The sequence below is a fragment of the Poecilia formosa genome, unplaced genomic scaffold (genome assembly GCF_000485575.1).
Source record: "Poecilia formosa unplaced genomic scaffold, Poecilia_formosa-5.1.2 Scaffold619, whole genome shotgun sequence".
NCBI lineage: Eukaryota > Metazoa > Chordata > Actinopteri > Cyprinodontiformes > Poeciliidae > Poecilia > Poecilia formosa.
The window spans coordinates 149,495-163,032 of NW_006800558.1; the positions used below are offsets into that span (position 1 = coordinate 149,495).

The 13,538-nt window shown below is 41.9% G+C and overlaps 1 protein-coding gene across 6 annotated transcripts in view; it reads right to left on the bottom strand.

Moving 5' to 3' along the window:
* LOC103130272 (nck-associated protein 5) overlaps positions 1–13,538 on the bottom strand; it is a 30,052-nt gene that overhangs the window by 9,614 nt on the left and 6,900 nt on the right. For all 6 annotated transcript variants that reach the window (XM_016665783.1, XM_016665780.1, XM_016665781.1 and 3 more), the window contains 6 exons: positions 12,307–12,429; positions 8,216–8,306; positions 6,964–7,101; positions 6,248–6,316; positions 5,353–5,391; positions 4,994–5,113 (listed from right to left, as the gene is read on the bottom strand). In XM_016665783.1, the coding sequence (XP_016521269.1) occupies positions 4,994–5,113; positions 5,353–5,391; positions 6,248–6,316; positions 6,964–7,101; positions 8,216–8,306; positions 12,307–12,335 (486 nt within the window). In that variant the 5' untranslated portion in view covers positions 12,336–12,429. The remainder of the gene's footprint in view (positions 1–4,993; positions 5,114–5,352; positions 5,392–6,247; positions 6,317–6,963; positions 7,102–8,215; positions 8,307–12,306; positions 12,430–13,538) is intronic.

Consider the following 13,538-nt stretch of genomic DNA (forward strand, 5'->3'; position numbering starts at 1 on the left):
CAAGCTAATGCTGACATGCTACACCACCATGGTTTTTAGCACAAGCTAATGCTAACATGCTACACCACCATGGTTTTTAGCACAAGCTAATGCTAACATGCTACACCACCATGGTTTTTAGCAAAAGGTGAAATCATTAGGAAAAAAGTAATTTTTATGGATTTAAATGGATTTTCTGTCTCATGTTTTGTGTATACCAGGAAGCGGAGTGTCTGCTGGCACCTGGTCCACAGGTCTGTTAAACATGCAGCGTTTCCAAGTCAAGTGTTGTGACCCCATTTGAAGCAGCATTGATCGTTTGGAAAGCTGTCATGGTCAGCTTCCTCTCAAAGTCATTAGAGTCATCTGTTAGCAATAATTAATGTGAATAGGAAATAATTGCATGGGGGATCTGGGGACTGCAGCCATTCAGTGCTTTCGCTGATATTCACCTATTATTTGACTACTTGGCTTTATGCCGCGCCGCCGCAGATTAATCTGGGAACTAATTACAGTCGGTGCAGCGACGCTATCGGAGATTTGACAAAAGCCAAACAGTTTAAGGAAACCTTCAGTCGGAGCTGAAAGTCAGAGCAGCTGAGCCGTTTTACCGGCTGGATTTCACGTTTTCAGCCTGCAGCAGAGAACCATCTTCATCATTCGATGTGCTGCAGTTATTCTTATTAATCACTGTTAGAAGGGAACATCAGGCTGTTATTACCGCCGGTTTCATTCGGCTTTTAACGAATCTCTGTTTGAGGTTTTGCTTCATCTCCCAGTTTTCAGTAAAAGCTTTTGAAATATTCCCCAGGAAGGAAGCGCAGTGTTTTCTCTTAATGTGTAAATGAGCAGCGGCTCCGGCTCAGCAGCATTAAGGAGCATTAAGAACAGATTTAAACAGCTGATGGTTTACCTGGGAACCTGCTGGGTGATGTCTGTCTGCTAATGGCCGCCATCATTTAGTCCAGATTTACTGGACATAAGCTACAGACTGAGCTTCTCTTATTTATCCACATGAATATTTTCATTAAACTCAATAAAATATTGCAAACATTTCACTCCATATAAAACATCAGGCGAGTTGTATTTAAAGGGCCGGCATCATTTAAAATCCACTCTCAATCTCTCCATCACGGAGTTTTGCTTTGATTCTTTCAGTAAACTCATCACTCTCATCAGCAGCAATCAAACCACTGATAAAATCACTACTGCAGAACTACAGGCCGACCTCTGACCTCTGACCTCTGATTCATCAGCAAAGTTATTGAAAAAGCTTCAACAGTTAAATAACTTCCTAACGATAACCAGCCGCTTTGACTCCTTTCAGTCTGGTTTCCATGGTTACCACAGCACGGAGACTGGCCTAGTCAAAGTGTTCAATGACATCCATATGAATACGGACTGTGGGAGAACCACAGCACTGGTTCTGGTTCTGATTCTGTTGGACCTCAGTGTTGACCACGACATTTTACTGAATCGACTGGAGAGTCGGGTCAGACTCTCCGGTCCAGAACTCAGCTGGTTTGAATCTTACATAAAGAACAGGGATTTCTTTGTTTCAATCAGAAACTTCTCATCAGAGAGGTCAAAGGTCACGTGGGGAACCCCAAGGTTCAATCCTAGGACCCTCCTATTCAATATCTACATGCTCCCACTGGCTCAGGTTATAACAGGAAATAATATTAGCTACCATAACTATGATACACAGCTCTACATCATGATGTCACCAGGTGACCTTTGACCCCATCCAGTCACTGAACAGATAAATGTAAGGATGAGACAAAACTTTGTCCAGCTGAACAGAAACAAAACTGAAGTTATTATCTTTGGACCTAAAGAGGAGCGAACTAGAACTACAGATCTAGAGTTATAGTTCTGGAGTTACAGATCTATAACTCTAGAACTAGAGTTATAGATCTAGAGTTACAGATCTAGTTACAGATCTAGAGTTATAGATCTAGAGTTATAGATCTATAACTCTAGATCTAGAGTAATAGATCTAGAGTCATAGATCTAGAGTTAATGCATAGCTTCAGTTATTACAACTAAAACCAGCGATCAGCACGAAACGTGGGAGCAGTGATGACCTCTGACCTCTGACCTGAACCTTCAGAGCCACATTAAGACAGTCACAAAGTCGGCCTTCTATCACCTGAAGAATCTCCAGGATCAGAGGACTGATGTCTCAGATCAGAGAAACTCATCCATGCGTTTATCTTCAGTCGCATTGATTCCTGCAGCAGCGTCTTCACAGGTCTGACCACCAAATCGATCCTCCAGCTGCAGCTGATCCAGAAGCTGCTGCTGCTGTTCTGACTAAAACCAGGAAGACGGAGACATAACACCAGATCTACAGTCCTACAGCTGTAGCTCAGAGAACAGACTGTAAATTCCTGTTGTTAGTTTATAAATCACTGAACGGTTTAGCAACACAATACATTAAAGATCTGTTATTGTTGTACCAACCTTCCAGACCCTCAGGTTCTGGTTCTGGTTCTGCTCTGCATCCAGAACCAGAACCAAACGAAGAGAAGCAGCATTGAGTTTCTATGCACCACATAGAACAAACTTCCAGAAAACCGTAAAACAGCTGAAACACTGAGAGCCTTTAAATCCAGACTAAAAGCTGCTTATGGAACTTAAACAACATTTGGGATTTGAATCCCAATCCGGGTTCAAGCGCGACGGAGAAAACGGGTTTGGAGTCCTCCTCCCTGTTTTTGTGTTTTTTCCTGCCGATTTCAAGAACTTCGACTCGGCAGGAAATGTAATGTTTCAGGTTGTTGATTCAATGTCGCATGACTGTTTAATGATGTAAAGCACTTTGAAATGCCTTGCTGCTGGAATGTGCTATAATGATAAAATAATAAAATTTGATTTGATTTTTGATTTTCAGGTTTGAGAAATCCTTCAATCTCCATGGCAACCATTCAGCTGCCAAACACCTGGGTGGACCAGCCCAAGGCCACATCCTTCTAGATCCGGCCCTGTTCACCCCAACTTCACAGAGTCTTTAGAGGAAGAGGAGGAGGAGGAGGAAGGACACGTTTGCTCCTAAAGCTGCTCTTCCTCTTAACTCCTAACATCCAGTGCCTATAAAAAATATTCACACCCTCAGACTGCTTTTACTAAGCAACCTGGAGCAATAAAACATGTTTTTGTTTTTGACTGAAAACAGATTTCTATGAAACAGATATCTAACATGAAACTGTATAAATATTCCCTCCCTGCAGAGCAGTTCAGCCAGTTGTCATTATTTAGTAGAATAACTCCAGAGGGGCTGCCTCGGGTCCCCGACCCCCACTTTGGGAACCCCCGGTCTGACCTGACGGATGTCCAGCAGTGAGTCCACAAGGTCAGTTTAAAGCTTACCAATGGGAAGTTTAGTGGAAGGAAAAGTCTACTTGAGAAAAAGATCCATCAGCAGCCTGGGTTTTCTGCCAGGATTTCACACCAGAGAGCTCAGCGTGAAGCTTCTACAACAACATTTCTACGGATCCCTTTCTGCTGGGAGGAGAAGCAGAGTGGAGCAGCTGTGTTTGTTCTCTTCGTCTCCCTCAGCTTCTCCGCACAATCTTTAAACAAAAAGCCAAAGACGGCAAACAAGCAGGCCGAACAAAGACAGCAGCTCTGGAGTCGTCTTTCCTTCCCGGCGAGTCGCTCCGCTCTCACTCGGAGTCAGCCAGCCTTTCGGGAACAGGCGCTGTCAGAGTGATTAGGGAAGCTAACAAGCGTATCTCCAGTCAGAAACACATTTTCCATTTCACTGGTTCATCCATAATTCTCTCTCCGTTATCTGCTGCGTTCTAACGGGCCTATCCAACATGGAGGCAGCAGAGACTGATCCAGAGCCGGAGAGAAGGAGAGTCGGAACAACCAGGAAGGCAGAGGACTGAGAGAACAGGTGGAGAGAAAACGCTCCATCCATCCATCCTCCATCCATCCATCCATCCATCCATCCATCCATCCTCCATCCATCCATTCATCCATCCATCCATCCATCCTCCATCCATCCATCCTCCATCCATCCTCCATCCATCCTCCATCCATCCATCCCCCTCAATCCCCCTCCATCCATCCACCCATCCTCCATCCTCCATCCATCCATCCTCCTTTCATTTCTCCTCTTTCTTCCTCTCTTGTTCAAATTGAGAAGTGCTAAACAGCATCATTAGCTTCTTAGCTTATTTTGAGCTAAAAGTAATGAATTAATGTTAGCCAACATGCTAGCTTTAGCCAACCTGTTTATATTAGCATCTTAGAGACTTCTAGCTTGAAACCTCGAGCTCCGATACTCCATGGAGAACATTGTCAACATCCCAGTGACAGCCCTCCAGCTAATGTTAGAATTTATACCAAAAATTAGCTTTTCATGTAGTTATAGTTGATACACCGCTATTAGCATATTACACTAATTGATGTACCTGGTCAACATGCTAGTGATAGTATCAGGGCACTATTTTAGCTAAGGTTGGTATTTTAACTTCATTTGATAAAAAGCTACTGGATTTACTAAATCAATGTTAGTCAACATGTTTGTGATAGCATGAGGGCTAGCAGTAGCATTTTAGCTAAAATTAGCGTTTTCTTTAAAAACCTACTGGATGCCGTCATGCTACTGACAGTTTCAGCTGACGTTAGCTTTTTATGTGATTTGATCTCATACATCGCTGTTATCACAGTAGATGGAGGGATTTAATGTTACAAAACATGGCAGGAACCACTAGCATATCACTAAAGATGTTAGCTAATTGTATGTACGCTGCTCTCGTAGCTCTAAATGAGCTAAAATCATCGTTCTTCCTGTTCAGATTCATCAATGTATGACTGTATAGTTCATTTCAAATAATTCAGCAAATTTTACCAAAAAGATTCAAATTCTTTCACACTGGATCTTCCCAGGAAAATGCTAATTTTTCTAGTTTATATTTGAAAAATGTGTTTTAACAAAACTAAGCTGCCAGCATAACCTGGAGAAATGTGGGAGTAAAATCCAAACACGGTGATTTCCTACCTGCGAGACGGGAGCAGTGGAGGTTCTGACCCGTTGCTGAAACAGAACGCTCAGGATCCGGTTCTGCTGCTCCAGGTCGAACACGCGGGTCCGCAGCTTCACACACTCCTCCTTCAGGTCCTGAAGACACAACAAACACAAAATTCACCACTTAGTTTTCACCACATCAAAACTAGCCTCTAAAATGTTTAATCTGTAAAAAGCTATGCTAAGATAAGCAAAGCTATACTAAGCTACGTTACTCTATGCTAAGCTAAGCTAAGCTCTGTTCATGGAGGTTTCTGCGTCTCTACCATCAGTTTCAGCCCAGCTGACTCAAAGTGTTTGGGCTCTTTCCTCTGAGTGCGGCAGGAACCAACCTTTTGCGTGAGCAGCGCCTGCACCACCTGGTTGGCCACCTGGGGGAGCACAGGGAGGTTAGCGCAGATCTGAGCTGCAGCTCGGCTTGGAAAACAGAAATAATGAGGAGCGGTGAGCTCAAACTGACAGGATGTTGCATCACAGCGTCGACCTGGAGGTAAACAAGCAGCGGCTGCCTCCAGTGACTCCAAACTTTACCCTCAGCACCACGTCTAAAAAAAAAATTCTCTGAACCCTGCATAGTGTTTTCCTCTTGCTCTAATTAAAATCAGTTCATTAATATTTCCAGAGCGAAAGCAGAGAGAATGTCTGATCCAGCAGGATTTCCTCTCATGTCTGATTCTACAGAAATTATCTCAGATTTCTGTTCAGTTTGGAAAATTCACACAGGCAGCATTTCACAAAGCGACAGGCCTGCAGGGCGGCGACACCTTCAACTGACTCTGTCCAAGCTTTTATCTCATTAAAATAACTATTTACTCTTACTTTTGTGACTTTCTTGAGGTAAATTATGACTTTATCCTCATAATTATAAACAAAGTTCTTAGTGTGGCTCTGACACTATGCTAGTGCTAGGCTAACATGTTAGATTTGGTTGGATTTACCCAGAATGCCCTGCACTGTAGTCCACTTCCTGTTTTTGGAGAGGTCTCCGGCCCACTTGGCGTTCACATTCAAACTGAACCAGAGTTAATTTCAACCGAACCCAGACCGAGGTTTGGAGGACCAGAGGTCAGAGGTCGACCAGCATCCACACCTCACCAACCAGACCGGACTTTGACTAGGCAGACTGGAGTTGGATTAAACTGTTCCCGTTTTCATGGTTTATGTCACACTGTAAAAGTCAGCCTGGTTCTCATAGTGACCTCTGACCCCGAACACCAAATCACTGACCTCGTCCAAGCAGCGTTCGTACTGCTTCCTCTGGTTGTCGTTTTCCACGGACAGCGCCGAGTTCTCCGCCTGCAGAGACGAATCAGAACCGTTAGCAGAAAAAGTCCAGATAATCCAGTCCACCCAACGCTCCTAAAATAAAACCTAAACCAGTAAATACAGGCCACCCAGTCCAAAACGACGCTGAGCGAGGAAATAAAAGCTAAATCAGCAGATGGTCTGAAAGCCAAGCTCTGGCCTGCAGCAGCGTTCCCTGGATTCATCTCAGCAGAAATGTTTCTCCTAACTGGTGATGCTGTAAATTTCAGGGATCAAACTCCGTGACAATCCGGCAGAAGGTGAAATTCAATTTCCCGGACTGGGGCAGAAACCGTTTCAAAGAGTCTGGAGGCGACTTTTCTCCAAAAATGATTACCCCCATAAATCTGGAGGCGGCCACAGGCAGCAGGAAATAAAACAGACGAAGAAGAAGAACCGCTTTACTCCAACGTTCAGATTAATAAACCGGCTAATCCTGAGGAAACCTTCAGGCTGGACGACCAGATCGTCTGATCAAACCCTACATCTCTCACTTACTTCATTATTCACAATTTATTGTTTTACTGCCATGAGAAAAAGAAAGTGCACCCTCTAACTAAGTACACCCAGAGAAAATGATCAGAAATGAGCTGCCCATCAGTCTGTGAAAGACTAAAGGTCATTCAAACCCGGCTTACCTCCAGCGCTCGAAGGCGTTCCAGCAGAGGATTGTCGGCGGTGGCGGCGGCCTGCAGGGATGGCGGCGCCTCGGCGGCGATGGCAGCGGGGCCGTCCAGACTGTCCTGCTGCTTCCACATCTCCTCCAGCAGCTTGTCCTGCGCAGGAAGCAGAGAAAAGGCAAAGGATGCAACGCTAGCTGCCATTCTGAAGAAAAGTCGCTGGATTTGTTGTATTTTTGAAAAATGTTGCTAATTTGTCGCTAGTTGGATTTTCTCAAAATTGTTAGCTTATGTTTTGAAAAGTCGCTAAATGTTGCGTCAAATTCGCTAAATTGGCAACAATGTTCCCCTCATCCTGACCAAAGATCCCCCAAGCTCCCCATCCACCCATGTAAAGAAAGGTTCATAAAAGAGCCACTAGCTCAAAAGGAAACACACAGAGACTGATGCTTACAGCTAGGGATGCTAATCATGCTAACGGCCACCATTAGATGATTCAAGAACTTTGTAAAAACTGGTTTGTCTTTATTTTGAAACAGCTGATTCTGTGTAAGTGCAGAGCTGTTTGAGCTCTCACACAGTGTGACATCACCTCCAGGCCTGGCGTAAACATTTAGACTTCAATGTTTTTAGATTGTCAGAGTTGCAGCTCTGTCACATAAAGGCTGTTTTAAAGAAAATAACTTGTTTATTTCACTGTAAATATCTTTCTGGTAACTTTTTTTTTTTCAAAAATAATGTATTTTGTTGGTATCTGTAGAACTGAAAGAGAAATCTAATTTGTTTAGAATCAACAGATTTTACAAAAGTTGTGACTGAAAATTAGCCACAAAATCTCTAATTGGTTCATCTATAATAACATGCATAAAAACTCCACAGAGATGAGATTTATTCCTCTCTGGCTGGAAGACACTAACTGCTCATGACTACTCCACAGCACCCCTTTTCTACAGAGCTGAACTGTCCCTTTCAGGAGTTTTTTGTTGAAATCACCTTAAAGTTCATGTTTTCTTCCTGACATTCAGATTCTGCAGTTTATCACAGAAAACAGGAACGATGGAGACAAACCTCAGATCCACTAACGATGCGGCTCGTTGGCTTGTTTGGTGTTTGTTAGTTTTAAAGATATGCACATATTGGCCCCGCCCACATTACTAATGAGCAACATCAAAGCCTGGCAGGTTGGATTCATCATCAGCTTTCATCTTTCTCTCCGGTCTTTATAATTAAAATGTTCCAGAATTAAAATAAAATTATTTAGCAGCTGAACCTTGTAGGCCTTCATCAGGTCCAGAGGATCCACTTTGGGTCCGTCCAGAGAGTCCTGGTTCTGGAGCAGGGACCGCACCGTCTGCTCCATGCTGCGGAAACACACACACACACACACACACACACAGATTACAGTGGGTTTATTACAGTAATTATAAACGTCATCAGGTGAATTATGAATTTTTTCACTACAGTCGCGGGGGAATCAGCTCGTCAAACTGAATGCATTAAGACTCTGTGGTGCTCGGCGCACCGCCTCCTACTGGCCAACCAGTGGAAGTTCACCAGGGATGTCCAGCAGGAGGCGAGTCAGACATGCAGAGCTAATCAAAGCTTCTGCAGATTGAAACCAGTGAAAAATAAAACTTGACTTTGTGTTGGCAGGAAATTAAATTTAATAAACAGGAATTAAAGTAGACCAAGTTAATCACTGGATTTACATTTTAACCATTAAAGTTATTACACCTGGAAATAGCTCAAGGGAACCAAATGTTGCAGAAAAAACTAGATTTTGTTATTAAAGTTGATTTTTTTTTTGTTTTCAAACAAAATGTTTTATGCATTTATGTTACAGTTTATGTGCTTTTCTGTTTTGTTTAGTCAAAACGCAGAAAGAAATACCACAATATGTGTTAACTGAGCTAATACCTAGATGAAAATGCTACAGAAGCTAAAGATGCTAGAGAAGCTAAAGATGCTAGAGAAGTTAATGAAGCTACAGAAGCTAAAGATGCAAGAGAAGCTAAAGATGCTAGATAAGCTAATGAAGCTACAGAAGCTAAAGATGCTAGAGAAGTTACAGAAGCTAATGAAGCTACAGAAGCTAAAGATGTTAGAGAAGCTAATGAAGCTACAGAAGCTAAAGATGCTAGAGAAGCTACAAAAGCGAAAGATGCTAGAGAAGCTACAGAAACTAAGGATGCTAGAGAAGCTACAGAAGCTAAAGATGCTAGAGAAGTTACAGAAGCTAATGAAGCTACAGAAGCTAAAGATGCTAGAGAAGCTAATGAAGCTACAGAAGCTAAAGATGCGCGACGGTTTCTGAGGAGTCAGACATTGAGGAGAACCGTGTGACGTTTTCGGCCACCGGACGCAGAAATCTGTCTGATAATTAGATAATTCCTGAGAGAACAGGAAGCTGATCCCGTTTAGCAGAACATCTTCACACCTCATGACTTCATAACATCCACAACTTCGCCATGGCAATAAATTAACCTCAGAACATCTTCGCACCTACACGGCTGTAAATAAACCACCGGTAGGATTTGTTTAGACAGAAATGTTTTTAACGAACCAGAAACCCAGACAGACTAAGGCAGTGTGTCCAAACTGCGGTCTGGGGTCCATTTGGGGGCCCTTGAAATGATTTTGTTCGGCCCCTGACCCCAAGTCAACAATGGTAGAAAAAACACGACCCAAAAACATGTACATTTCCTGTTTTCCTATAAATAATCCAGCAGTCTGAAGCCTGTTTTATGTTTTTTTATCATTAATGATTCACAGATTTCATAATTCTTGTTAAATCAAAATAAATTCATTTTTCCATTTTTAATTAAATGAGTTTTGAGACCTGCCATCAGTTCAAATCTGCCGGTTTTGGTGCCAGGAGCAGAAAGTTTGGACACCCTGCACTAACATAAATGTGATGCTCACCAGCAGGAAAATCCCAAACAATCAGACGTTTTCACGTCAGTCTGATTCTGATCTTTTCACCGTCAAAAAGATCCGACCTGAGCCTCTGAACCTAATCATATCTGATAGCTTTTAACCTTTCTGTCACTGATCTGTCATAATTCAGCAGCAGAGGAAGCCAGACAGGAAATCTGGGCGTAAACAATGGCTTCAAATGATAATTATTAGATCATAAAAGCAGTCTGATCCATGTGAAGCAGCGTTTATTTTGGACTTTATTGTAAATCTGAAATCTGCTTCTTCTTTTCATTTCACTCCTGAGTGATTAGAAACTGTTGCTGCTTTGGCAGCCTGAGCCCTGCTGGTGATCTCAGTGTTTTCCTCCAGCCGCTGTGTGACTCACCTCGGGTTTCCAGCTCGCATCAGCAGCACTGACCGTTTCCTCTAAATGTCACTGCCACTGACATTTCACTCTGCGGCTTGAAGCAGCTTTTCTCCACGTTTGGATGCGAGCGGAGCAGCAATTAAACCAGACTGAGACGCACCGCTGACCGGAAACAAACCTCATCAAACGGCGGAGAAGGAAAAGCTGAACTCTGTTCACGCAGCAGCGCTGCAGTAGACGCCATCACATGTTGCTCAAAGGCCACAAACAGCCAGGAGCTGAAGGTTCGATTCCCACTGGGAGCATTTTGTTTCCAACCAACAAAGTTTAAACTCCAGAGAGAAAACACCATAAAAACTATTTAATTAACTCTTTCAGAAACATGTTATTACCCATGTTGACTTTAGGAACAATAAAGAAGTTCCCACATGAGCATAACTGCAGAAAAACAAAGCTAAAACTCAGTGGCAGCACTAAATTGGGGGCTAACCCAAAGCACTGGTTAGCTACAGGAACTAACTAGTAGTTAGTACCTTAACATTAGCTACAGTAACGCTAAAATGCTACAACAACTAATGCTAAAGCTCTGGTTAATGCTAAAGCTCTGGCTTTAGCATTAACTAATGCTAACGCTAGCATCAATTCAAGTTCTATCTGCCCTCGAAAGACTAAAACCCTCGAGCACCAACTTCATTATGACATAATAATTGACATCTTCCATCATTCCTTTAGATATTGTATTTATGTTTACTGTGTTTTATTTGGTCCCTGTTTGTTTCTTTATTGAGGGGAAAAAAGCGAAGAGGAAACAGAACTGCTGCATAAACAGACGTCAAAATAAGAGCATGAACATAAACATCTGACTGCATGAAGGATTCTTAACAGTTGATAACCAGAAATTCAACCTACATGTCAAACTTCATTCAACTGAAAGTTTTCAAAACAAACAAAAACATTTTGCACTTTTGAATTAATTGGGGGAAGCTAAGTGCACTAAACATTTTCACAGTTAGCAAATGAGCAAAGTTCAACATAAAATAGCTTTGCTATTAGCATGTTAGCAAATTAGTACAAGTGTGCCGACAAGAGCTAAATTATCCTCCAGTGGAAATATTTATATGATAAAGTCTTTGTTTTAAAACCACTAAAATTTAAACTTTATTTTGATTCTAAAACCTGTAAGCTGTAATGAAACGCCGCCCCTCCCCCACATGTTGCTGTCAGTTACAGTGTGTATAAGGATTTATTGATACTACAGAACAGAACTGATGGCCTGGAGACTAGTAGAGCGCCACCTGCCTCTCCAGCTGAGATCTCTCTGTTTTGTCCTAATTTCATTATTCCAGGTCTGCGACATTTATCTTCAGGCTTTGCTCAGCGTGATTCACTCTTCAGGAGCAGGAATAAATGAATGAATGAATAAATGAATGAATGAATGAATGTCCAGTTCCCTTGCAGTGGCGCTCTAACCCATTTCCCTACTGCAACAGAAACAAAGACAGGGCCGGAGCCCATTACTATTCAATTAATAACTGAGTTTTTATTTACCAAATAAACACATTTTCTCTGACGTGTGATCAACATTTTCACCTATTTTACACTTTTTATCTTTGCTAATCAGATCCCTTAAAATTCCTTCAGTTAATGTAAATTTCAGGATTTTATTCAATACCAACGCATAAATTAAGAATGTATAAGCATAAAACGCATATATTAAGTGTTAGCATCCTGTGTTAGCATGGTGTGCTATGAACTTGTGTTAGCATGTTACATTAGCATGCTGTGTTAGCATGTTGCGTTAGCATGTTACGTTAGCATGCTGCATTAGCATGCTGCGTTAGCATGCTGCGTTAGCATGCTGCGTTAGCATGCTGCGTTAGCATGCTCCGTTAGCATGTTGTGTTAGCATGCTGCGTTAGCATGCTGTGTTAGCATGTTGCGTTAGCATGCTGCGTTAGCATGCTGCGTTAGCATGCTGCGTTAGCATGCTGCGTTAGCATGTTGCGTTAGCATGCTGTGTTAGCATGCTGCGTTAGCATGCTGCGTTAGCATGCTGTGTTAGCATGCTGTAGTACCTGGAGAAGTGCTGCTGCAGTGTCACCATCTGCTGCTGAGCGCGCTCAGTCGGCTCCTCTCCTCTCAGCTCTCCAAAGCTTCACCAGCTGGGGTTTTATTCTGGATCCGACTCGACGGCGGCGCTGCAGGGCAAACAGCAAACAGTTTGTGTTCATCTTTCAAAACTAAATCCCAGGAAGGATTTCAAAGATTCTGCACATCTGTTCACTGATCTGGAGGGAAAGCAAAGTGAAGGCAACACATTGTTTATGCCCAAGAAGTTTTCATATTTAATTTAAGGTATCAAGTTCCAGTAAAAAAAGATCTCCTTTTAAAAGAAACAGGATAAGAGACAAATCGTTCTTTTCATTGCCTGCTGTGCGCTAAAGTTTAAGCTAACAGAATATTTCTGTGGTTTTCTTAAAATCATTTAGAGACATTTGAAAAATAGTCTGTTTTTATTCATTGTTTCTGGCTTCATGCTAAGATAAACTAAACTAAGCTACATTCAGTTCAGCTAAGCTAGGATAGGCTAAGCTAAGCCAAACCAAGCTAAAATAAGCGGCGCTAAAATAAAAGAAGATAAAATAAGTTACACCAAGCCAAGATAAGGTAAAGTACAATAAGGTAAAGCAAACTAAACCATGCTTAAATAAATTATGCCAAGCTAGGATAAGATAATACAGACTAACGACTAAATATAGACTAAAGAATAACAACTAGCCAAGTTCAACAAGAAACTAGCACAAGGTAAGATACAATAACAATGTGAATTTTTAATTTTCTTCCATCTGGCTCATAAAAAGTAAATGCTAGAAAATCGACTAACATAAAAAAATAGATTTTAACTTTAGAAATTTAAATGTTTGAATTTTCACAACTCAACTTGCTGGAGATAAAATTATATTTTCTGTCAAGCCGCGTTTTCTTTAGCACTGATTCATATTTAGTAACGAGCTGCCAACACAGTAAATGTAAAACTTGTTCTTTATCTGGTTGTCAACGCAACGTTTGAGTCAAAGGAAGGAAAACCTGAAGATCAGCGGCTCCTGCTTTCTCCTTATGATGAATATTAACCAGACTGAAGACAAATCAAGAACTTTCTTATAGAGTCTGTGTCAGTGAAAGTCAGTCAGAGTAATTATGCTTCACATGATTTAAAAAAAAATAATAATCCCCTTCTCACCCTCCGCGGGTGGTCTCTCTCTCTCTCTCTCTCTCTCTCTCTCTCTCTCTCTCTCTCTCTCTCTCT